Below are 26,955 nucleotides of genomic sequence, written 5' to 3' on the forward strand. Positions count from 1 at the left end.
AGATCGGAGGCTAGTAAGTCATGTCATATAACTCATCACCTGACTCCTCAAAACATACACACCATCTAAAAGGCAAGTCAGAGGTATGATGTAATGTTCTGCACTTGCCTTGATGAGTGCGCCTCAGTAACACAAACGCAACTTGGAACCAACTAACCTCTCTTGATTGGCACTATATCCACTCTCTCCCTCCACAAATGCACCGTGGCAGCACTATGTACCACGCCTAAAGTACAACACATCAGCAAATCATGATAAACTTTTGCAGGTACATTTACGATTTGTGTAACACAGGAACAGATAATCAAATACCATTATCTGTGCTTCAGCCGAACCATCTCAGCTCTTCTCACTTAAAACCCACCATCATAAACATTTCACAAATCTCAACATGAACTTAGGTGTGTCATCCTTGCATTTCTCCTAGGTTTACATCGGTCACAGGCAAAACATTGCTCAGATATAGTTGGTTACCTGTAGGGTTCTCTATTATCACAAATCAGAAGTACTTGCAAAGATGTAAAATAACAAATTACTTCTTTTATGACAGACATTTAATTTTGTTTTAAAGAAAATCAAAACCTCTTAGCAAAGCAGGTAAAGCAAGATAGCAAAATTTAAGTTGTAAACATTTAATCATATTCAGTCTCCAAGAGGTGTCCGCTAAACAAGGAAGAACCAAGAACTCCCTAATGGAAGTGTGGGAACACAATGAACAATAATCAACACAATATTTACAACTGTACTGGCATACCTGTATTGTAGCAATCCTTAAACAGCACAGATGAGAATACAACAGAGTAATGATTACCTCTTCATAGTTACCTCCTCATTGTTTTAGATGAAGGTAACAGCTTCATTGTTAGGGTGCAGAAGATCATGATCAATTTTAAGCCACATGAAAACACAGTTAAATGAAAAATGTTAGCACAGGTAAACCCAGCCAGTGAGATTTTAATGGTTTTAAATAACTTGTGTTTTGCTGATAAGGTATTTGAAAACATTTCATCCTGCCCTCAGAAATGAACTAAGAAAGCATCAAACTGCCCAAGAGGCACAACTGATATCCCTTTTACTTCCTTCCTTACATGTTGTGCAGAACCAGTCAGGAACTAGCCAAATGACTGGGTGAATCTCTACAGTTTTCAGCAAGGTGTCTAATTACACAGTGAAGGGTTCCTTCAAAATTGCGAATTTCATGTAAGACTTCTATATCAAAAACAATGCAGTATCAATGCGATACAGAGATAAAAAGGCGTAGAGCAAGATGAACAAGCAGGCCAAGCAGCATTAGAGGAGCAGGAAAGCTGACGTTTTCGGTCGACACCCATCAGAAATAGGGGAGGGGGAAGGGGATTCTGAAGTAAATGGGGGGGGGGGCATGGATAGAAGATGGACAAAGGAGATGATAGGCGGAGAGGAGACAGACAGGTCAAAGAGGTGGGGTGTTAGGGAAGGGATAGGTCAGTGCAGGGAGGACAGTCAGGTCAAGGAGGCGGGATGAGATTAGTGGGCAGGAAATGGGAATGGGGCTTGGAGGTGGGAAGCATGGTTAGGGAGGCGGGGATGAGCTGAGCTGGTTTGGGGAGATTTTGAAGCTTGTGAAGTCCACATGGCAACCCTGCAGCCCAAGGGTATCGAAGCAAAATAGGAGATGCTGTTCCTGCAGCTTTCGGGTGGCGTCATTGTGGCAATGCAGGAGGCCCAGGATGGACATGTCGTCCAAGGAGTGGGAGGGGGAGTTGAAATGGTTCGCGACTGGGAGGTGTAGTTGTTTGTTGCGAACCAAGCATAGGTGTTCCGCAAAAGCGGTCCCCAAGCCTCCGCTTGGTTTCCCCGATATAGAGGAGGCCACAATGGGAACAGCAGATACAGTTTAGCACATTAGAAGATGTGCAGGTGAACATCTGTTTGACGTGGAGTGTCTTCTTCGGGCCTAGGATGGGGGTAAGGGGGGAGGTGTAGGGGCAGGACTTGCTTCAGTTGGCGGGAAGAGTGCTGGGGCTAGAGGGGACTGTGGAGTGGACAAGGGACTCATGGAGAGAGTGGACCCTTCCACAAAGCAGATAAGGGTGGGGAGGGGAAAAATGTCTTTGGTAGTGGGGTCAGATTGCAGATGGCAGAAGTGTTGGAGAATGATGCATTGGATTCGGAGGTTGGCGGGGATTCTGTTTTGGTTCTTATTGCGGGGAGGGGGTGTGAAGGATGAGTTGCAGGAAATGCAAGAAACACAGTTGAGGGCATTTTCAACCACTGTGGAGGGGAAGTTGCAGTCCTTAAAAAGCAAGGATGACAACATCTGGGATGTCCGGGAGTGGAATGCCTCATCTCAGGAGCAGATGTGGCGGTGGTGAAGAAATTGGGAATAGGGGATGGCCCTTTTGCAGGAAGGTGGGCAAGAGGTGGTGTATTTAAGGATTCAAGGTAGCTGTGGGAGCCGGTAGGCTTGAAATGCATATCACTTTCCAGGTTGATGCCAGAGATGGAGACAGAGGTCCAGGAAGGAGTGAGAAGTATCAGAGATGGTCCAGGTGAACTTAGGGTTGGAGTGAAGTGGATGAACTGTTTGAGCTCCTAGTGGGAGCACGAGGCGGAACCGATACAGTCAGTCGTCGACGAAACCGAGGCAGAGGTGGGGGTAGGACCAGTGTAGCTTTGGAAGAGGGATTTCCACGTATCCTACAAAGAGGCAGGCATAGGTTGGGCCCATGCAGGTACATATGGCGACCCCTTTTGTCTGTAGGGGGTGGGAGGAATTGAAGGAAAAGCTGTTAAGGGTTAAGCTAAGCAGACGAGGGTGTCAGTGGAGGGGGACTGGTCGGGACTGTGGGGCAGGAAGAAGCTGAGGGCCTTTAGGTCATCTGCATGGGGAATGCAAGTGTACAGGGACTGAACAATTAAGGTAAGTGATGAGGTGTCGGGAACCAGGGAATCAGAAGTTTGAGGAAGTGGAGGGCGTGGGTGCTGTCATAGACGTAGGTGGGGTGTTCCTGGACCAAGGGGGAGAAAACGGAGTCAAGATGAGTTCGGTGGGGCGGGAAAAAAATGGGTCGTCCAGGGCAGTCAAGTTTGTGGATTTTGGGAAGGAGATAGAAATGGGCGGTGTGGAGTTGGGGAGCAATGAGGTTGGAGGCTGTGGGTGGCAGGTCGCCTGAGGTGATGAGGTTGTGGACAGTTTGGGAGATGATGGTTTGGTGGTCGGGGGTGGGATCATCATCAAGGGGGCGGTAGGAGGTGTCAGAGAGCTGGCGTCTGGCCTCGGCGATATAGAGATCAGTACGCCATACTACAACTGCACCTCCCTTGTCCACAGGTTTTACAGTGAGGTTGGGATTGGAGCAGAGGGCTATAAGTTCTGCAGGGGAGAGGCTGAGTGGATGAGAGGGGTGGAGAAGTTGAGGCAATCAATGTCTCAACAGCAGTTAGAGATGAAGAGGTCAAGGAAGGATTGGAGGCCTTGGGGTGGTGTCCAGGAGGAGGGGGTGTGTTGGTGGCGAGAGAAGTGGTCAGTAGAGGGAGGGTTAGGCTCACGATTAAAGTAGTAAGCACAGAGGCAGAGGAAAAACTGTTCAACGTCCAAACATGAGTTGTATTTGTCGATGATTAGCTGGAGGGAGACAAAGGGGAGTCCTTTACTGAGAACTGACCATTTGTCCTCAGTAAGGGGAAGGCCTGGGGGGGATGGTAAAGACGCAGCAGGGCTGGGTGCTACTGTCTCCTCTGGAGCTGCTGGCTGTGGAGGTGGTGGGTGGAGCAATGTTGGTACTTTTTCAATGTGGTACTATAGCTTTGTTAAACTATTCAATGTACCACTCAAAGAAGTCAGACATTTACGAGACAGCAATACATCATGGTCACCTAGATCCAGCATCATTATATGAAATATGAATTTATCAACTCCACAAACCACATTTAGCTTCGGTTTTGACAACATGTATACCCAAATTGATAGTGCTGTTATGGGGTCACCACTGGGTCCAATGCTCGCAAATCTCTGCTGGATTCCATGGGAAATGTGTCTTTGATGGAATGACATTTAATCTTTACCTTTGCATATTCCTCATTTATTGATGACAGATTTGAGATATTTGAATCTGCTGCTATAAGCAATTGGATTAAATGCCTTAATGGTCTCCATTCACATCTAAAATCCAACAGTCAAATGTTGCCTTGTTGTGCAATTTGACAAATCAGATGGGGCGCTGTACTACTGTCCATGACAAACTAACTTTCACTGGTCAGGACACATATTGGAAATCCCATGTATGACAAAGTTGGCTTTATTGGCAACCACATAAAATAGGGCTTCAGCAATTTGATTACCAGGCAAATCAGGTGCTGAATTAGGGCATAAAGCCATTCTGCAGGATAATGGCTGTCTTGAGCAGATATTTCATACTATCAAGCAAATTCATGGGAGGTCCAAAGGCATAATCTCACGTTCCTGAAAAGTGATCAGTATTCCTCAAATTATCCCATAAGCATAAATTTTCTCAAAGGTTTGAGAAACATGCAAAACTAGCTGTTCCACCCAGCTATCGTGCACTAGCAATGAGTAGTGTTCACTACCATAAAGCCAAAAAGATGTTCTGACAACTCATAAATGAGGCAAGTGGTATATGAATTTTAGTGTTAGTTCGAAGCCAGGCATGCAAATTATATGCCCCATTAAGACAAACTGCATGTCCACTCAGCATTCAGTGACATGTGCTGCAGCTAACTACCCCATTTTTTCAAAATTCAATGATGCCCAATGTTTAGTATGATTCTGAAATTGAACATTTGTTGGATAATGCTGAATCTGCAACAAAATTACTGGCAAGCACTATGGTGCATTAGTAGCATCTCTTCCGCTAAGCCAGGTCCCAGCAGTTCCAGAGCTGTGTAAGAACATCACCAAGCAGTTTGATCAGAAAATCTCAAGGCAAATGCAAGAGGTACTAGCGATGCAGTGTAGAGTCCCCACCTCTGGGTCAGGAGATATAGGTTCAAGTCCAACTTGTTCTAGAAGTATGTAACAACATCTAATGAACAGACAGATTGAAAAACTACTTCAAGGAAAATGTAAGGGATCCCATGGTGCAGTTATAGTGCCCCCAACACCGTCAGAAAGACTGGGGTCAAGTCACACCTTCTCCAGAGGGGTATCATAATATTAAAAGTAGTAATTAATTTCTAATGAAATTTCATGTATGAGCTGGTTAATTTTGAGGAAGTAAAAAAAGAACAGTACTACCAACTAAATAGTACAATTTTTAAGGTGGTGTTGGAGTAGAGTTCTCAAACCTTCAACAGTGGCAGAATAGGTTATGATAGAATTAGAGTTCAGAGGATACCATTCAATACATTGTGTCTGTACCAGTTCACGAGAGCGCTAAACCCCAACTAGCTCCATTCTCCAACCATATCTCCGCAACCCTCTAAATTCAATCACTTCCAAATATATATCCCACTTGCTTTTTAAACTTCCTCATGGAATCACCTTCATTTTCCTACACATGCATTCCAATTAGTAACAACTGAGTAAAGAGGTTTATCCGCAGCTCACTTCTAGCTCTCTTGTTGACTTGTCTTGAAAATGCAACTCCTGGTTACCAACTTCTGCTAACAGAATATCCTTCTTTAACCTGTCAAAATGGTTCATAATTTGAATACCTCTAAGGTCACCTTTTAATCTTCTCTGCTCCAAGGACTATAAGTCAGACTTCTCTAATCTTTCCTCTACTCTAAAATCCCTCATTCCTGGTGTCATTCTAGGAAATTTGCACTCTCCCTTGGGCTGCAACATCCTTCCTTAAATAAGGAGCCCAGAATTGAACACAATATTCCAAATATGGTTGAGCCACTGATTTGTAAAGATGTTGCATCACTTCCTTGTTTTTACACACTGTGCCTCTATTCATAAACCCAAGGATCTTATATGCCTTTTTAACAACTATTTCACCTGGTCACCTTCAGAGCATCATGCAGATGAAACCTGAGGTCCTTCTGCATCATATTTCCCTCAAAGCTGTGCCACTGAGCCTATATTACATCTCCATGTTGTTTCTACCAAAAAATGCATTACCTCACATTGCTCTGCATTCAATTTCACCTACTCATTTGACCAACTTGTCAATATCCCTCTGAAGTCAGTGCCATCCCTACAATTCACAATTTACCCTAGCTTAATTTCATCTGCAAATTTAGACATCTTGCCCACAACAACTGTCTCCAATTCACTTACATAAAAATCAGAAAAAGCAAATGTTCCAACATTGGTCCCTTGAGAATACACTTTCAACTCATCTTCAATCCAAGAAAGCCTTTCTATGCATTCCATGTTTCCTACCTTTTAGCCAAGCACCCATCAATCCTAACACTTCAACTTTGCTAATCTGCCATATGGCACCATATCAAATGCTTTCTCAAAGTCCAAACATTTAACATCAATAGCACTATCGTCATCCACTGTCTGTGTCATCTTGAAGAACTCAAACTTGTCAGACATGACTTGATCTTGACAAAACCATGTTGACTGACTAGTAATAACTTTTTTTGGAGCCTAAATCTACCTTATCCCATATTATGGCCTCCACAGTTTTGCTACTGTTGCTATCAAGCTAATAGGTCTGCTGTTTCCAGTGTTATCTTTGACTCCTTTGTTAAGGAGCTGTTTGGACATTTGCAATCTTCTTATCCCATGGAACTAATGTGGTCTTCTGGAAAACTTTTGTCTGTAGCTCCATAATTTGCTCCTTTACTTCTTCAGAATCTAGAATGCATCCAATCTGGGCCTGGCAACTTCCCTACCTAGAGCACTGCCAGCCCATCTACTTTTTAAGCATCTCTTGTTAATCTATCACTGCTGCTCAGTCACTCAACACCTACACTTTCAACTAAGCCATTATCACCACTTCTAATTTGGTACAGGCAGATGCAAGTGCCCATTTAGTACCTTTGCCACACCTCTTGATTCACAGCAATGTATTCTACTTGCTCCATATTGGCCCCACTCTATTCTTGGCAAATCTTATAAATATCTATGATGAACATTTTATTATTTATTGTACTCCAGTCTGTCATCCTTTTCTCATGCTTCCCTTTAGTCTTCCTTACTCTAGCCTTTGCCTCTATGAATGACAGAGGCTCTTTTCCTGATTATTATTATTATTATTATTACAGTACGTATCATAAACTTTCTTCTTTACTTTCTAATCAATTTCCTTAATCTTCTAGGATATTCTAGCTTTGGATGCCCAGATTTATTTCTAATGCGTACGTACTTGTTTTGTACCTTACTGATCTCGCTTTTGAAATCCTCTCATCGTTTAGCCATATCCACCAAAATGTATCGTCAACCAATGAACTCCAACTTTTAGACCCCTAACATCTGCCCTTTCCCTGTCAGGGATCTTAATCACTGACTGATTTTTATCCTTTACCAACTTAATCTTGAACATTATGATTGCTATTTTCCAAAAGCTCCCTCACTGACATACGATATTTGGCTTGCTTCATTTCCTAAGACCATGTCCAGCACAGCTCCCTCCCTGGCAATGCACTGGTTTGAGAAAGTTCTCCTGTACGCAACACAGGAATTCCTCTCCTTCTCACACTAAACCTTTTATCCAGTCTACCTCAGAGTAATTGAAATCACCAACTATCACAACTCTACTTGTCCTGTAGATTTCCACAATTCATGATAAATGCTTTCTTCTACCTCCTTCCCAACATTTGAAAGGTCTGTAAGTCACTGTTCCCTTCCTGTTTCTCGCTTCTAACCATATAGATTCTAATTCACAAACTGCATCATACTAGAGGGCAAAGATACCACCTTTGTACAAGACTACAATTCCACCTTTCTTTTTACCCACCCTGTTTCTATTAAAAGCTTTATAACCAGGCATGTTAAGTATCCCCTTCCCACACCGCTTCCCAAAACAGCCCAGCTCTTCCCCTCCACCCACTGCATCCCAAAACCAGTCCAACCTGTCTCTGCCTCCCTAACCTGTTCTTCCTCTCACCCATCCCTTCCTCCCACCCCAAGCTGCACCTCCATCTCCTACCTACTAACCTCATCCCACCTCCTTGACCTGTCCGTCTTCCCTGGACTGACCTATCCCCCCTCTACCTCCCTACCTCCCCACCTATACTCTCCTCTCCACCCATCTTCTTTTCTCTCCATCTTCAGTCCACCTCCCCCTCTCTCCCTATTTATTCCAGAACCCTCACCCCATCCCCCTCTCTGATGAAGGGTCTAGGCCCGAAATGTCAGCTTTTGTGCTCCTGAGATGCTGCTGGTCCTGCTGTGTTCATCCAGCCTCACATTTTATTTTCTTGGATTCTCCACCATCTGCAGTTCCCATTATCACTGATACAACTTTATGACTATGTTTGTTTATCTCTTCACAAACAACATAACTTGCATTGGGTAGTATTCCAGCACTCACCTGTCCTCAATTTTCCACATCAGTTGCAACCACGTAAGACTAGTGCAGTAAAAATCTCAAAATATTCCAGACTTTCAAATACAATGCCTTACACTGCACATTCATTAACAAAGCCATAATTAGCAAGTTTTGACAGGCTTTTCCTCTCAAAGGATAAGCCTCTAGCCAAAACAGGGAAAGGTCAACAGTGGCTAGGACTCTCCCTCACATGCACTGCACTCAATGGTTCACCGAGGATGAACCACAACAGTAAATTTGTCAAAGATTTTGCAATGATTTTTATATACCACACTACCATTACATCACTTACAGCCTGGAGGAAGCAGAGAGCATCTAATAGAATATTCCATACAAAAGTCTTACATACAGACTTCAATATCAGAAGGGAAACCACAAGTTCCCTACGTCACCACTATCGCAGAGAAATCAGGATCACTTGAGAATCTATCCCACAGACAAACAAATTAGGGTCATTGTTGAGGTTGGTTGGCTCATCAAGCTGGTTTGTTGTTCCACAGACATTTGGTTACTGCGCTTGTTAGCACCCTCTGATGAAGCATAGGTGTATTTTCCCATCTGGCTTTTAAACTCTGGGGTCCGTTGCGATGGATTACCTCACTTCCAGGTCTCCTCCATAGTAGAATGTATACGCGGTCGAACTCGTTGTGTTTATTTAGAGCCTGCTTCGTGGAGTGCCATGCTTCCAGGAATTCTAGTGCTCATCTCTGCCTAGCCTGTCCCAGCCAACCAACCTCAACACGAGCTACAGATCTACTCCAAAACCTTAAATTATAGTCACGACTACTTCATGCAAGATTAGCAAGTAACTCAAATATTGAACATGACAGTGGAGTATAAAACGTAAGAACACTTGAGATAACTGGGTGTAGAGCTGAATGAACACAGCAGGCCAAGCAGCAGAGGAGCAGAAAAGCTGATGTTTCACATCTAAAGGGTCTAGATGCAAAACGTCAGCTTTCCTGCTCCTCTGATGCTGCTTGGCCTGCTGTGTTCATCCAGCTCTACACCTTGTTATCTCAGATTCTCCAGCATCTGCAATTCCAACTATCTCCATAACAGAGCACTTGCTCATTTATCCATCAGCGTAGGTTCTTCAGTTTTTACTTATGGTTTCAAATTAAACACAATTGTGCTAGGTCATCTGATCTCAAATGAGAAGTGCTGCAGGGCACCACAAATGACAGTGCCAAGAAGAAAGCAAGATCACAACTTGCCACTGGAATCATCACTGTTCAATAGAAACCAGCCTCAAATTTTCTCCAAGATCACTGCGACAATTTGATCATGCTTTCAGATAACATCCAAGAATCTTAAATTGTCTTACTTCTATTTCTTCAAAATGGCTCAAATTAAGCAAAAAAACTACAATAATTAAATCCAACTTACATGAACGTTTACTAAAATCATGCACAGAAAAGGGATAGCCATTAACAAGACAAGCCTAGATGGACTAAAATTCTCACCTCCATCTCCTCTACAACTTACTTCACTGTTCTCTTAGACATAGATCTTACTCAGCATTACGAAGAAACAAATGGGATTTAAGTTAAATTTATGTGAAAGTATTACACTTAAAAACACGTTTACGTATAGTTCAGAAAAGATAAGTTGTTTCAAAATTTTGACTTAATAAATTGTGATAATTAAAAATTTGCCTTCTAAAATAAACTACTGAATAAATGAACACAAACATCTAAATGCAAGCAAAGCATCAAAAATGAAAAATTATATTGCAAATTTGGTTCTCTATTTATAGGTCCTCTCCCAACCACGAACTTTTTGTGAATACTGATTTCTGGCAAAAATGTTGACGAAATACCATGAGGCAGAGAGTGCATTTTTTATCTCATTGTTTCCCTTTATTTAGTTTCTCTATCTATATTGCACATTTTTGTCTTCAATCTCTTCCACTAGTTCACTTTATGACTTTAATCGATGTCCACAAATGGATTATAAAGACAGGCAGAGTATGCTTTGAAGTGAAATAAATATGGAGAGTAGATAAAATAAAGCAAAATAAAACCTACATACTACTGAAATAGTTCTAAAAATTTTCTTCAGTGAACACACAAGGACCTGTGTTCAAATTTACTTTGCTTCCACAAAAAAATGGTTTGCACAGATGCTTTGGAAGTTGGTGCTCCCACACTCCAAAGATTGGCAGGTTTGGTGTATTGGTAATGTTAAATTGCCCATAGTCACTGGGGCTATGCAGATTAGAAGGGTTAGCCATGGTAAATACAGCGCAATAGGGATAGGGTGGAGGGGTGGGTTAGAACATAGAACATTACAGCACAGTACAGGCCCTTCGGCCCTCGATGTTGTGCCGACCTGTCATACCGATCTGAAGCCCATCTAACCTACACTATTCCATATACATCCATATGCTTGTCCAATGACAACTTAACTGTACTTAAAGTTGGTGAATCTACTACCGTTGCAGGCAAAGCGTTCCATTCCCGTACTACTCACTGAGTAAAGAAACTACCTCTGACATCTGTCCTGTATCTTTCGCCCGTCAATTTAAAGCTATGCCCCCTCGTGCTTGCCGTCCCCATCCTAGGAAAAAGGTTCTCTCTATCCACCCTATCTAACCGTCTGATTATTTTATACGTTTCAATTAAGTCACCTCTCAACCTTCTTCTCTCTAATGAAAACAGCCTCAAGTCCCTCAGCCTTTCCTCGTAAGACCTTCCCTCCATACCAGGCAACATCCTAGTAAATCTCCTCTGCACCTTTTCCAAAGCTTCCACATCCTTCTCATAATGCGGTGACCAGAGCTGTACGCAATACTCCAAGTACAGCCGCACCAGAGTTTTGTACAGCTGCAGCATAACCTCATGGTTCCAGAACTCGATCCCTCTATTAATAAAAGCTAAAAGCTAAAACATTGTATGCCTTCTTAACAACCCTGTCAACCTGGGTGGCAACTTTCAAGGATCTGTGTACATGGACACCGAGATCTCTCTGCTCATCTACACTACTAAGAATCTTACCATTAGCCCTGTACTTTGCCTTCCGGTTACTCCTACCAAAGTGCATCACCTCACACTTGTCCGCATTAAACTCCATTTGCCACCTCTCAGCCCAGCTCTGCAACATTTCTGTGTCTCTCTGTAAACTACAACATCCTTCGTCACTATCCACTACTCCACTGACCTTAGTGTCGTCTGCACATTTACTAACCCATCCTTCTACGCCCTCATCCAGGTCGTTTATAAAAATGGCAAACAGCAGTGGACCCAACACCGACCCTTGCGGTACACCACTAGTAACTGGTGGTTTGAGTGGGATGTTCTTCAAGAGGGTTGGCATGGACTCGATATGCCAAATGGCTTGCTTCCACACTAAGGATTCTATGAAAATTGAAGTTTATATGCTCTAAATGCATACAATCTGTGATTCTAAACAACTTAAGAAAAGGGGACTAGTGAACAAATAATGTTATTTTCCCCACATGCTAATCAGTTCTGAAGGATGACTAGGCATTAACTTTCTCTATCCACAGATATTTACATAGGAACATGGAAGACAGAAGCAGATATAGGCTACTGGACCCTTTGAGTCTGCTCCATCATTCAAACCCATCATGGTTGATCATTAATCCTAAGGAGGCAGTGCTGGGCAAGCTAATAGGGCTAAACGAAGACAAGTCTCCTGGCCCTGACGAAATGCATGTCAGGGTACTAAAGAGGTGATGGGGGGAAAATAGCAAATGCATGAGTAATTATTTACCAAAATTCACTGGACTCTGGGGTGGTTTCCGCAGATTGGAGAAACAGCCAATGTGACGCCACTGTTTAAAAAAGGAAGTAGACAAAAAGCAGGTAACTATAGGCCAGTTAGCTTAACTTTGGTAGTGGGGAAAAATGCTTGAATCTATCATTAAAGGAAGAAATAGCAAGACATTGGGATATAAACTGCCCCATTAGGAACACCAGCATGGGTTCATCAAGGGTAGGTCATTTTTAACTAATTTGGTGGAATTCTTTGAAGACGTTACTTGCATGGTGGACAATGGAGAACCTGTGGATGTGATGTATCTGGGTTTCCAGAAGGCATTTGACAAGGTGCCACACCAAAGGCTGCCACATAAGATAAAGTTGCACGGTATTACAGGTCACGTATTGACATGGATAGAGGATTGGTTGACCAGTAGAAAGCAAAGAGTAGGGGTAAATGGGTGTTTTTCTGGTTGGCAGTCAGTGGCTAGTAGTGGGCCTCAGGGATCAGTGTTGGGGCCACAATTGTTTACAATTTACATAGATGATTTGAAGTTGGGGACTAAGTGTGGTGTGTTAAAATTTGCGGATGACCCTAAGATGAGTGGTACAGCAAAGTGTGCAGAAGACACTGACAGTCTGCAGAGAGATATAGATAGTCTAAGTGAGTGGGCAAAGGTCTGGCAGATGGAGTACAATGTTTATAAGTGTGAGGCCATCCATTTTGGTGGAATAACAGCAAAATGGACTATTTTTAAATGGTAAAAAAACTGCAGCACGCTGCTGTGCAGAGGGACTTGGGTGTCCTTGTACATGGATCGCTAAAAGTAAGACTGCAGGTGCAGCAGGTAATTAAAAAGGCAAATGGAATTTTGGGATAACAAAGTGTAGAGCTGGATGAACACAGCAGACCAAGCAGCATCTTAGGAGCACAAAAGCTGGCGTTTCAGGCCTAGACCCTTCGAAGCAGTTTAAAAACAGGAGGCTATGCAGCAGCTGTATAGGGTCCTGGTGAGGCCACACCTGGAGTACTGTGTGCAGTTTTGGTCTCCTTACTGAGGAAGGGATATACTGGCACTGGAGGGGGTGCAAAGGAAATTCACTTCATTGATTCCAGAGTTGACAGGGTTGGATTATGAGGAGACACAGTCGACTGGAATTCAGAAGAATGAGGGAGACCTTACAGAAACATACAAGATTATGAAGGGGGAGGCAGGGAGGTTGTTTCCGCTAGCAGGTGAAACTGGACTAGAGGGCATTGCCTCAAAATAAAGGGAAAGCAAATGTGGAACTGCGGTCAGGAGGAACTTCTTCACCCAAAAGTGTTGTGAATCTGTGGAATACCATGCCCAGTGAAGCGGTTGAAGCTACCTCGCTCAATGTGTTCAAGGCAAGGCTAGATAAATTTTTGAACAGTAAAGGAACTAAGGATTATGGTGAGTGGGCAGTTAAGCGGAAACGAGTCTCAATGAGATCAGCTATGATCTAATTAAATGGCAGGGCAGGCTCGACAGCCTACTCCTGCTCATGTTTGTATGTATTATGTTATCAAGTTCAATACCCTAATCTCGCCCTCCCCCATCTCCCTTCATTCCTTTAGCCATAAGAACTATATCTATGTCCTTCTCAAAGACACAATGTTTTGGCATCAACCACGTTGCATGTTAGTCCTAAACATGTTGAATTTCTCCAGCAATTTACTTGTGTTTCAGCTAGTCAGTATCCACTGTTCTGCTTTATTATATAGTGTTACACTGCCTGTTAAAGTGATATTAAAATTCTTCATGTTATTGCCAGTATAGGAATGCCCCATTATAACAAGTGGCTTCTCCTCTGCTTCTTACAGAATAGAGGCATGGGCAGAATTTGCACAAAGTCTCTCACAGGTGACTTGCAAGAAAATAGATTTCTTTTTGGCCACATTTTTATTACTTTTTGTTCAAAGGAGATGAACTTTTTTTTGGTACAGTTAAAAGCAACACGTGCCTTACATTTTATTACTCACTCATTGACAAATATGGCAAAGGCTGCCAACCCAGGCTTCTAACGACATTCTTAAATGCAGTGTTTCGTGAATTAGGACTAGGAATAGAAACCTCAGTCACTTCTGATGTCTCCACCCCAAAACAGTTGCTGAAATCACCACAAATCAAGAACCTACTTGGAACATAGAACTGTACAGCATAGTACAAAACAATGTTTTGCCAAACTTTTACCGTAAACCTAAGGTCTATCCATCCTCCACTCCTACCGAATAATATCATCCATATCTCCCTAATGAAGCTGACTCCATTACCCTCTCTGGCAATGCATTCCATGCCCTACTGCTCTGTGAATAAAGAACCTACCTCTGACATCTCCCTTATATCTACCTCCGCTCACTTTAGAAGTATGCCCCCTCATAATGGCTACCTCCACCCTTAGAAAAAGTCTCTGACTCTACCTCTGTATATGTGGAGCAGATTCACACTGATTATATATTTCAGCCAAAGAAGCCAGGGTACACTTATTCAATAATGAGCCACAGAACATTATTTCAGACTCAGTTAGATTAAGAACAAGATTCTCCATCAAATTCTCAGCCTTGCCTAAATCATCCATACTTCAAGTACAAACAAAAACATAGATTATAGTAAACCAAGTTCTCAACAATTCTCCGTGACGAACAAGCTTCAAGTTGTTTTTCTAAACGACAGTCATTGAGTAGTTTGTTACTTTCAACAGCTTTTCACAACTTACTCTTTGGTCCCGAGTTGCTGTTTAATACTACATCCAGACTATAGTTGGAAAGTCAATTAAAAACAGCATGACTTGTGTCAATACTTATGGTTACATAGTAAATGCACACGGAACTGACTTCAAAGCCTGAGCAATGCGAAAGGAGGGAGTCTAAAGGAGAATCCACCTTGTGAACTATTTATTTACAAGTTCAGTGAAACTATGAAGCAAAACCAAATTTACAATAACGTGAATACACCAAAAGAGGATCTTCACCAGAAAGCACAGAACTATTATTCAAAATCTGAAAACACTAATTTTAAAAAATGTATATCCATACTGCATCTATTGGAGAAAACCTATATGCAAACAGGTAATATACAAAGCCTATATATCAAATTCTGAACTTCACTGTTTGCATACGTTATCCAACATAAACAAGTAGAATATCGAATGCATATTACATTGAAAATACAAATGTATTGCAAAATAGCACATTTAAATACATTAAACAAAATGCAAAAAACTGTATTATTGCATTATTTAAAATAACTTCATAGTTTGAGCCTTTTTCCAGCTGAAGTATACCCAAGGCTGAAAGGCATTACATAATTCTGCTGTATCAATGTATCATAGGAAATCAAAAATAGGGTTGCCACAAGGAAATTTTTAACACCACCTTTCAACAACACTTATCTGCTCTCTTCCTTAAAAACAACCCCCAAGAACATAAAAAAGGGGTCTTTTTACTCCCAACAGATGCCTTTCAGATGTTCAAGAGCTACTTTGAAATGCAAAGGCTTTTTAACAAAAATTATCATTTTCAGGATAATATAACTTTAGGCTTAATTCTGAGCAATGACACCTTGTTAGAAATATCAGTTCAAAAATACCAAACTAGGTGAAGAAAATAATTAAAAAGAACCACAAGGTAATAGTTTGCTCTGAAGAATCATCTAGACTCGAAACATCAGCCTGCACTCTCTCCATGGATGCTGCCTGATATGCTGCGATCACCCAGCATTTTTTTTGTTTTCAGTCCAGATTTCAGCGTCTGCAGTAATTTGCTCCTACAAAGTAATACCCTATCTCTCTCCAGCCCTCTTGAGATGGGAAGGATACGCATGCTTTCTGGGCTGCTGAACACCAAAATGTGAAGCTGAATCCAGACCCAGACAATACAGATGGATTCCCAAGGTCTAAAGCCAAGATCTAATGAGCCCCAAAAGCAGAAAAACAAGGACAGGAAAGCTAAAGTCCATGGCAACTCCCGACAGTCAATGAGCTGTGGTTACATAAATAAAATCTAGGCCTACATTATCCCATGAGGCATGTTTCCCATCAGTTAAATGTGAGAGAGAATGATTCAGGCCATTTTGATATTACAGCCGACAACAGTACATGACAACAATGTGAATAAACATATTCTAAATAAAGGCTACCTTCATAACCAAACAAGCACAATACATGAGGTGGTCAAGCAACGGGCACTTGCAAGTTGATGTGTCTCCTGCAGCTGTTTAGCAAGGTTTATTCAATAGCTTCTGTCAAACTCATGCCATCCAATCCCTAGAAGGGCAAAAGCAGGAAATGCATAAGAACACTGCCACCTACCAAGTCTCCTCAATGCCATTTTGGGCACTGTTGTTTCATAGTTGCACTATGTTGATCCAACCACTGCATCTAACAGTACAGTTAGATTCAATACATGCAGTGGTGATACAAGGAAACTCACTACCAGGTTCTGAAGAACAACAACGATTGATTTTAAATGTTGGTCTCACCAATTATGCTTTTTTAGAGAACTGTTTTGACTCAAGCCAGTCTCTAACCTTCATATCTTCACAAATTGTAAAATGCATGTTGAAAACAAAATGGGTAAATGTTCTTTGAAAAAACAGATAGAAACAACTTGCCATCAGTACATTCAAAGCAAAATAATGTGGGTATCAGAAATCTGAAACAAAAATCTGAAGAAACTCAGCAGCAATTATGGAGAGAAAAACAGAGTTAATTTTTAGAATTTGGTATGACTTCTCTTTGTAACAGCTCTGAACATGGCTGGAGAGATAGCATTAGGGTGAGGACTCCAGATTCCTGAAGCTTTGGAACCAGTGGAACCCAGGCAGGTGCACCTGGCCAGGATCAAAACTGATGTCTTAAGGGGAGTATTTGCTAGTGCGGTTAGGCACAATTGTGAGCTAAAGTGGCATGGGGATGGGAACCCAGCAGGCAGTAGAAAGGAAAACAAGGGAAAGGAGAATAGAATCAGTAGTAAGTAATGATAATACATTGTTCAAGCTATTGCCAAATTATATGAACACAATTAACATGCAAAAAATGTTAATACTTATGGAAATAAGTCTTAATGCATGGAGCATTAACAATAAAGTGGATGAATCAGTCACACAGACATAAACTGATACAATACAGTTGGGACTATGGAGTCATGGCTGCAGAATGACCAGGAACGGGAACTGAATATCCAAGGGCATTCTGTTTTTTAAAAGGACAAAAAAGAAAAGCAAATAGGATATCATTGCTGCCTAAGACAACATTAATGCCAATAGTGAGAAAAGACATTAGTTCCAATGGAATGGAATCTGTACAGGTAAAGTGAAGAAACATCAAGGAGCAGAAAACAATACTGGGGATTTTAAGTAAACTCCCAAGCTGTAGGAGTAATGTTGGAGAAGGCATCATACATGAAATTAGAGCCACAAGCAAAGTATAGCTGTAATTCTTGGTGACTAATCTGCATGCAGATAGTGCAAACAATATCAGTAACAACACCATACAGTAGGAATTCCTGGAGTGTGTTCAGAGACACCTTTGAGGATCAATATGTTGAGGAACCAACTGGAGGACAGGCCATTGTAGACTGGGTAGTGTGCAACAGAAAGGAATAATTAGCAATCTAGCTAAGCAAGGCCTCTTGGCAATGGCTAATAATGATATGAGAGAATTCTTCATTAAGATAGGGAAGGATTGATTCAGATACTAGGGTCCTAAATTCTAATTGGAGGAAACTGTGATGGTATGGTGAGAGAGCTGGGTATGATAAATTGTACAGCATTACTTAAAGAGACGAAACTGATTGGGCATTGACAAATATCTAAAGAATGCCTGGAAATTCAGCAACGGTTGTTCATTCTTGTCTGGCATGAAATAAAAAAAATTGAAGACTGCCCAAGATGGATAAGAAGGGAACTTAGGTATACTATTAGATCCAAGGACGAGACATACAAACTTGCCAAATAAAGAGCAACAGACCTGATGATTGGGAGCAGTTTAGGTTTCAAAGAACACAGGGATTGATGAACAGGGAAAATATAGTACAAGAGTAAACTTATGGGAAACAAAAAAATTGATTTATATGCTTCCACGGGTATGTGAAGAGAAAACGATTAGTAAAGACAAAGGTCTCTTACATATAGAAACAGTGAAGTTATAATGGGGAACACAGATAGCAGACCAATGAAATAAAAATTTGGGATCTGTCTTCACAAAAGGAGGACACAAATATTATCCTAAAAACCATGTTAGGAAACACATGATCTAGTGAGAATGAAGAATTAAAAGAAATCAATATTAGTCAGGAAATGGTGTTGGGGAAACTGATGGGATTAAAGGCTGACAAAATCCTTACGGCCTACCAATCTATACCCTGGAGTACTCAAGGTAGGTAAGGATAGTGAAGGCAGCGTTTGGTACGCTTGTCTTTACTGGTCAGTGCACTGAGTATGGGAGTTTGGAGGTCCTGTTGCAGCTGTACAGGATTTTGGTTAGGTCACATTTGAAAAACTACGTGCAATTCTGGTCTCCCTGCTACAGGAAGCAAAGATGTTGTGAAACTGGAAAGAGTTAGAAAAGATCTAAGGACGTTGCCAGGGTTGGAGGGTTTAAGCCATAGTGAGAGGCTGAATAGTCTGGGGCTATTTTCCTTGGAGCGTTGGAGGCCGAGGGTAGCCTTATGGAGGTTTATAAAATCATGAGGGGTATGGATAGGATAAATAGCCAAGGTCTATCCCACGTGCTCCCCCTCCCGGGGGTGGGGTGTCTGATATTAGAGAGGACAGAGGTTTAAGTTGAGAGGGGAAGATATAAAAAGGGACCCAAGAGACAACCTTTTCACACAGAGGTTGATGCATGTATGGAATGCACTGCCAGAGTAAGTGATGAACGTTGGTATAATTACATTTCAAAGGCATCTCGATGGGTATCGAATAGCAAGGGTTTTAGTAGGATATGGGTCAAATGCTGGCAAATGGGACTAAATTTACCTTGGATATCTGGTTGGTATGTATTAGTTTGACTGATGGTCTGGTTTTCGTGCTGTGTATCTCGATTTCTCCATGACTCTTGTGGACATTCAACTGGACTGGATTTGGATGGGATGTACCAACATAGTTGAATAGTCTACCTTCATTTAAATGTTAAGAGTCAGACATAAGGTTGTTGACTTGCTAGCCAAACTGTCTTGTTCTCAGTCAGACATTTCATCATGTTAGATGACATCAAAGGCCTCTGCTGAAGCGACCTTATCCTACTCCGCTTGGAATTTTTGCCGTCTGGTCCATTGTGGTGAGTAGTGTCATTTCTGGTTTTGATCTCTATGGATGTGTATATGGGGTCCAATTCTGTGCGTTTCTTGATTGTATTACAGATGGAGAACCAATCAATCAAGAAACGCACAGAATTGGACCCCATATACACATCCATAGTGATCAAAACCAGAAATGACACTACTCACCACAATGGACCAGACAGCAAAAATTTCAAGCGGAGTAGGATAAGGTCGCTTCAGCAGAGGCCTTGTTAATGATGTCACCTAGCACGATGATGAAATGTCTGAACGAGAACAAGCCAGCTACCTCACCCACAATGCGAGCTACAGATCTTCTCCAAAACTTTGAACTCAGACATGAATTGATGTGTTAGGAAGTGTCAGGTCATAGTTATCACTCGAGGATATGTAGGTGAGTGAGAACCAAATTCACCAGGGTCAAGGAGTTAAGAAAAGAAACTGGCAAGACTGACTAAACCCAAAGTATTGATGGTGGATCAATACTGATTTGAATGATACTCCCTCCCAAAAACGTATCAACAGCAAAAACCAGAGGTAGGATAACTTAAATCTATTATGTTCATAATTCTATAAAATCTACAGCATTTGCACTAAACCCACTTTTGACCACTGAAATACTAAGATTGCTAGCTGCTAAGCAAAAGTACAAAAATATCATTCAAAACAAACTCTTCAATATTCCATCTGGTGACATATGTTGCCTTTAATTTTCTAGCTGTGAAGTTTGTCAGATTAACGTGAACTAGAAAGTAAACAGTATTTCTTGTACTGACGAGCCAGTACAAGTTTTGATGTTTAGCCTCAGGCAAATTATAATACTATGAAGTGAGGAGATGAGCATGACATTTAAGTTAGGACTTTAAATAAGCTGGATAAGGAGAAGTCAAAAAGAGGCAGAATAGCTGAAGCTTTATTATTATGTACTCCAACGGAATTCACTAATAAGTATTTTGGAAATTGTATGTTGTAATTTACTTTAACCACTCCAGTACACTTGACAAATTACCACCATCTTTCTTTAAAGATGGTTTGAGAAGTTACCTTTGGCTTCACCAGTCTCAAGTTTAGCCTTGCAAAATGTTAGCTGACAAATAATGCTGAGCTAACCACATCTTCATTTCTTCTCTCCTAAACACTATTAAGTCCATCTCTGTAAAGGAGTAGACTGCAAAACATTAACCTAGTCTATTGTGCAGGATCACAATTACATTTTTAGGCTCAGCCTTGGCAACCACTACAGCTGGTGACCACGTAACAATCAGTAGTATATTTTCGGCTCAAGCACCATCTGTTCTCAAGGTGTGTAATAATGTGCAATCTGAACAGGTTCACATATTTTTTAAAAACTACATTTTAGGTTTCAGTATACAAATATTTAACAAAGCTTTTGACCAAAAGTACCCCAACTCTGAAACAAAATGTACCACTCTTATGGAACAAATAAGGACCCTTCAGAAACCTCTGAAGGGTCTAGGCCTGAAACGTCAGTCTTCCTGCTCCTCTGATGCTGTTTGGCCTGCTGTGTTCATCCAGCTCTTCACCTTATCTTTGTAGTGTCTAATCTTGCTATATCAAGCGGCATCTCAAGTTTTGAGCTACATTCTCAAATCTCCTTCACCAACTAGCTTTCCAGAACACCACCCCAACACAATTCTTCCCCCACCCTCAGACTAACTTTAAGCAATGCCCTCCCCCAAGGTCCTGCAAATTTGCTGAAATATCAACTTCTGAACCTCCCATCCATGAATATTTCTGCAAACTGCTATCTTACCTCTATTCCGCACCATTAACTGCACCAATTCTCTAGCAGTTTTAAACATTTAAAACCTCTTTTTCATCCAATCTTCATTAAGTCTCCTGTCTATCACTGTCCCTTTAACTACTCATAAAAGCAGAGACTTCTTTTTTGCAAAGTACAAGTTCTAAATATATGCAATCTGTTACAGAACATTTCTAAATTCAGGAATTGGCATGAACAGGACTTCCTTCTGTTACTGAAGATGCACAAAAAGTGCAAGAAAACATCTGAAACTAACTAGTGCACAATGATGAGGATTTCACAAGACCAACACCAAGATTTTTCTTTTCCGAAACACATGAAATCACATTCCTCTCATCAAAGGTGACATAAAAACAGTTGTGATTTTGTACTACATATACTTATGTTACAAATAATTGAAAACAGGAACCCAATAGACTGATAATTCTTGGTTCTCCAGAAAATCCGTTACTTAAACTGTTAGTTTTAATGAGTAACTTGCAATCAGCCACTTTCCACAACATACCTATTAGTAGACGGCCACCAAGTCAAAGTTGGTGACATTTCATAAAATAACTTCAGAGCATAATGAACTCTTGATCAGTACTGCATTAAGTAAACATTATTTTCAGAGAACCTGTGGTACATCAAAATACATCTGTACACCAGCTTTAGCATTTTCTCTTTTCAAGAACGTCACAAATGCCATTGAAAGAACTCGGACAAACCCTGGTGCAGGCTGTCTCACATGAAACAAGTTGATACTGCTTGGGTACAATTCCACTGTAGTGCCCAAACCCATTTGTAAAGTACTAAAACGTGTCTCTCGGCCACCCAGGTCACATTTACATAACCCGGCTTTAAGCTTTCAGGGAGAAGACCTATTCACACTCAACTATTAAATATGAACTGCTGAGGTTGATTTAATGTGTGAATAAAAAGCTGCTAGAAAATTCAAAAGTTCAAACTGGTCAGAATAAATGAACTATAATATCATAACTGTTCTCAATCTGGTGACAGTATGCAAATGCAAAGTCAAACAGAAATAAATTTCATAGATTAATTTTAAGTCATGGTTAATTGTCCCAAATTCCCATTCTATTGCTAGTATTCATGTTCAGTTTAATTGCCAAGTAGATTTCTACATAACGTAAACTTCAATATATTCTCTAAAGACGATTTGATAATTCGCTGCATTCAAATAATTGGTTTAAGCCCAGTTTGACATCAGAACTATGTTGCTAGATATAGGTAACTTCCATCAAACAACAAGAAAAAAATACACAGTTTGTGACTAAAATCCTTGAATGTGCAAGATAGAGGGGGATGGGGGCGGGGGGGAAGGGGGGGAGGGAGGGATTTTATTGATGAGGTTAAAGCATTTTAAAGTGTAAACAGAAACTCTCTCATTTAGAGGCGCTCAAAACAAAAGGCCTAAATGTTAGCACTAGGCCATCCCCCACAGAAAAAAAAGCCCAGGCTAAATGACCTAATTTTATTGCCTAACAAAAATCTGTTAAGGAAACAAAACCAAAAGGTGAATAAATGAGTCTTAAAACAGAGATTGGCCACAAGCTCAATGTACAGTAGGATAGGATATATTTGATGAACTGAAAGTTATATTCAGGTCACTGTCCTTTTGTTACATTATCCCTTCCTCTTTGAAACTTCAAACTAATAGACAAAGAAAGTTTGAACTTTAAACAACCTTGGCTTAACAGCAGAAACAATCCCAATTAAAATGTATGCTTGGTATTACTTTAGCACAATGCTCCAGCTTATTACCACAAGCAGTTCATTTATATAGTGTCTTCATGAAATAAAATACAAGCATCTACACAGCAAAGTGAGAAGGCAAAATGTGACATCAAGTCACAGAGATATATTGCAAATAGCCAAAAGCTCAATAAAAAAGGTTTGACCAGTGTCATTAAATGAGGATTGCAAGATAGAGACAAAGTATGGGAAGGAAAGCAGAGGCTAAACCTGCCAGCTGAGAAATAAATGGCCAGTTAAGTAATTAAAAATCAGAAAAGGTGAGGACAAAAAATTGTGGAGGAATTCAAAGAGGAGGATGAGGATTTTTAAAATTGAGGCATGGTTTGAGCAAATGCAAGTACAGTTTTAATGAACAAATGGGAAGTGGTGAGAACATGGGCACAGGAAGTGCCCTTGGATGACTTCAGCATACAGTTAATTGGAATGAGATAGTAGGGACTGCCAATGCTGGAGAATCTGAGATAACAAGGTGGAGAGCTGGATGAACACAGCAGGCCAAGCAGCAGAGGAGCAGGAAAGCTGACTTTTCAGGTCCGAACCCATCTTCAGAAATAGGGGAGGAGATGGGGATTCTGAAATAAAGACAGAAGGGGAGGCGGATGGAAGAGAGATAAAAAGGAGCAGATAGGTGGAGAGGAGACGGACAGGTTGAGGAGGCGGGGATGGGTGCAGTAAAGGTGTGCGTAGGTGGGGAGTTAAGGTGGGGTGTGGGGGGTTGGTCAGTCAAGGGAAGATGGACAGGTCAAGGAGGTGGGGATGAAGCTGGTAGGTAGGAGGTGGGAAGATTTTGAACATTTCTGAAGATGGGTTCAGACCTGAAACGTCAGCTTTCCTGCTCCTCTGATGCTGCTTGGCCTGCTGTGTTCATCCAGCTCTACACCTTGTTATCTTAATTAGAATATGAGCAGTGGTCCAGCTGTGCACTGGAATAGTCTAGTCCAGAGGTAACAATGGTTTAAGATTTATTTAAAATTCATTCATGGGATGCGGGCATCACTGGCAAGGCCAGCCTTTATTGCCCATTTCTAATTACCTGGAAGACAATTGAGAGTCAACCACAGTGCGGTAGTTCTGAAGTCATATGCAAGTTAGACCAGGTAAAGACACCCTTTTAGGGAAGAAAATTCCTATTAGTGAACCAGATTAGCTTTTCCAACAACTGACAACATGATCATCATTATAGTCTTAATTCCTGATTTTGTTTATTGAATTAAAATTCCACCATCTGTCATGGCAGGATTTCAACCCAGGCAATCAGGACATTTCATGGATCTCTAGATTAACATGAATATAAACAATCTGCTTTTATAATGAAAAGTCGTCACAGGTCAACAAAGATGCAAGTTACAACTTTATCCACTTACAGATATACAGGACGGAAACAGATCATTCAGTCCAACTTGTCCATGCCACACACATCCTGAATAAATTTAGTCCCATTTCCCAGCATTTGGCCCATGTCCTTCTAAACGCTTCCCATTCATATACCCATCCCGATGCCTTTTAAATGGTGAGATTGTACCGGCCTCCACCACTTCCTCTGGCAGCTGTACACCCCGCCCCCTTTGGTCCCTTTTATATCTTTTCCCTCTCACCTTAAGCCTATGCCTGTTAGTTTTAGACTCCTCCACCCTGAAGAGACCTTGCCTATTTATCCAAACCATGTCCCTCATGATTTTATAAACCTCTAAGGTCACTCCTGAGCCTCCAACGCTCCAGGCAAAGTAGCGCCAGACTATTCAGCCTCTCCCTGTAGCTCAAACTCTCCAATCCCAGCAACATCTTTTAAAATCTTTTCTGAATACTGTTAAGTTTCACAGCATTCTACAGGGTCTGTAAAATGATTTAACTGGTCAAAAGCAATCATAGTTTTTGAAGTTGTGTGATTTAGATTTAACTGTTGCAATGAGAATACCTACATGACAAGTATGTATGGAGATAGTGAAAGCCGACAATGCAAAGCTGTGTTTTATACATGCATGCCGGAATATGTGTAATTTTGATTTTTTTGGGACAGTTGAAGACCAACTTAAGTACTGAAAGAATAGAAAAATGTAGGTGTTGAGAGCAGTTCAGTTCAAAATAAAGATTCAGGCCACAAACAAAGCTGATTAAAACACCTTGCATAGGTAAAATCTAATTCATACATTGCCTGTGAAAACCATACATCATGAAATGGAAAAAGTTAAGATTTGATAGAGGGAAAAAATGCACGAAAAGTAACATATCAAGCCTCAAAAACATTACTCCCACAACCTTCAGTATTCAGCGCAAGCAACGTTGAGCTTTAAAGACTTTAACCTACTGGAAGTATCAACTTTAACCCACAGGTCCAAACAACATTCAGATTTTTTATACATCTGTATGAATGGCAGGATGGAACCTCTAACACCATTAGAAGCAAGCCTACGTGATCAAGTCAATTCAAAAAATATTTTTAAAAATGAACTTTAACATCATTCAGTTGAGATCTTGGATCATTTTGGCGTCAAATTCTAGGTTACACGGGAAATCTCAATTTGCATTGCTGCTAGAAAATACTGTAGCTCGTGCTCATACTTGAAGATATTAAATCGAGACTGAAAGCTACACAGACGAATTAAAAAAAAACTAAGTCATTACGACTTTTCTAACGGGTTACAAACGTTTGGATAGACCAATTTTATTTTCACTAAAGTCCTCAAATGACTTCGTTACTGAACTTGACAATCATGTAGATTTACTTCCAATAGGATCGTGAGTTAGTCAAGCCCGTGAGTGGAGAAGGACAGGGTGCAGGATTTGTGCGTGGCTTTTCCTCTTGGTGTTCATTAATTACAGGTCTCGCCTCTTTCCACTCCAGCACACACAAGGTTTTCTCCACCACCACTCCCCTCTTCTGTCCCTCCTGGCGCTAATAGCACAATGTGTGCGAATGAGTAACTCACCCGAGCGGGAGGATGAGACACACTTTGATTCCAGATGAAGAGCAGCTCTCACACGGGCTCCGGGACTCCGCACCAACCCCCATTAAATTGACGACTGGGTTGGATAGGAAGGGGGCGGTGGGGGTCCCGGTCAATTTTAATACTTCACCTAAGAGGTAGTTGGCGGGTCGAGCGCTCATCAGTTTTTACGAAGTGCCTGGGTTCTCCCCGCCTCTAATCAGGAGCGATGCCAGTCCCACCCATCATACACCCCCTCCCCGGTTCACACTTCCAGAGTTCGCCTCTTCTTTGTAGCGCAGAGCCTGTCGGCGGCTGTTCGCGGCCTCCCTCCCACACACAGCCCAGGCTGTCTATAAACTTTCCCCGCTCGGTGCACCCTCTTTTCTCTGTCTCTCGATATTTGCCTGTATATCTCCTATCTTTCTCACGCTGGCTGAGTATCCTCACACCATGGTTTATTACCGCTGTGTTATGGAGGAGGAGGGAGGGGTGGGATATGGGAGGGAGAGGGCGGGGAAAGTTCCCCACTGCCCCGAACCCTGCTGACTGTGCACGGGGCAGGCGGACTCAGCCACCCTCTCTCGCTCGAGCTCCGCCGCGAGCGAACAAGTCGAACGCTCTCCGCCTTCTGGTCGCTTCCACTAAACTTCAGGCTGGAGGGTGGAAGGGGGGAGGGGGAAGTGAGGAGAGGTAACCCCTTCCACTCGGGCGGCGCGGAGAAATGACATCAGCCCAGTCACTGGCCAGCTGCGTCAGAGGAGGTGTGGGGGAGGAGATACCATAGAGATACTCCAATTCCAGGGAGGGAGTCTCTCAAGTAGGGTTCGTGAATGTGTGCTACTGTCTGTGTCAAGTTCAAAGCCTCTTGGTAATCCGCACAAAAAAAGCAGGACTGGAATCGATTGAGCTCCGACCCATTTGATTCTATTGTCTTCTGCGAATGAAAATTTATTCGACGAGAAGATTTCAGATGTTTGGTCCTTTGGTGACAAATCCTGGGAACCCCAGA

The 26,955-nt window shown here is 41.7% G+C and overlaps 1 protein-coding gene across 4 annotated transcripts in view; it reads right to left on the reverse strand.

The window, feature by feature from the left end:
- The window catches only part of fbxw7 (F-box and WD repeat domain containing 7), a 327,970-nt gene extending 301,372 nt beyond the window's left edge, over positions 1–26,598 (reverse strand). For 2 of the 4 annotated variants that reach the window (XM_059645310.1, XM_059645305.1), the window contains exon 1: positions 25,947–26,598. Coding sequence is in view for 1 of the 4 variants with exons in the window: in XM_059645295.1 (XP_059501278.1) it covers positions 16,336–16,362 (27 nt within the window). In the remaining 3 variants the exon portion in view is untranslated. Of the gene's footprint in view, positions 1–16,335; positions 16,389–25,946 lie in introns of those variants that run through there. The other 2 variants (XM_059645295.1, XM_059645306.1) reach the window with 2 other exon arrangements.
- Positions 26,599–26,955: the final 357 nt, after the last annotated feature.

Source organism: Stegostoma tigrinum, chromosome 1 (assembly GCF_030684315.1).
Source record: "Stegostoma tigrinum isolate sSteTig4 chromosome 1, sSteTig4.hap1, whole genome shotgun sequence".
NCBI lineage: Eukaryota > Metazoa > Chordata > Chondrichthyes > Orectolobiformes > Stegostomatidae > Stegostoma > Stegostoma tigrinum.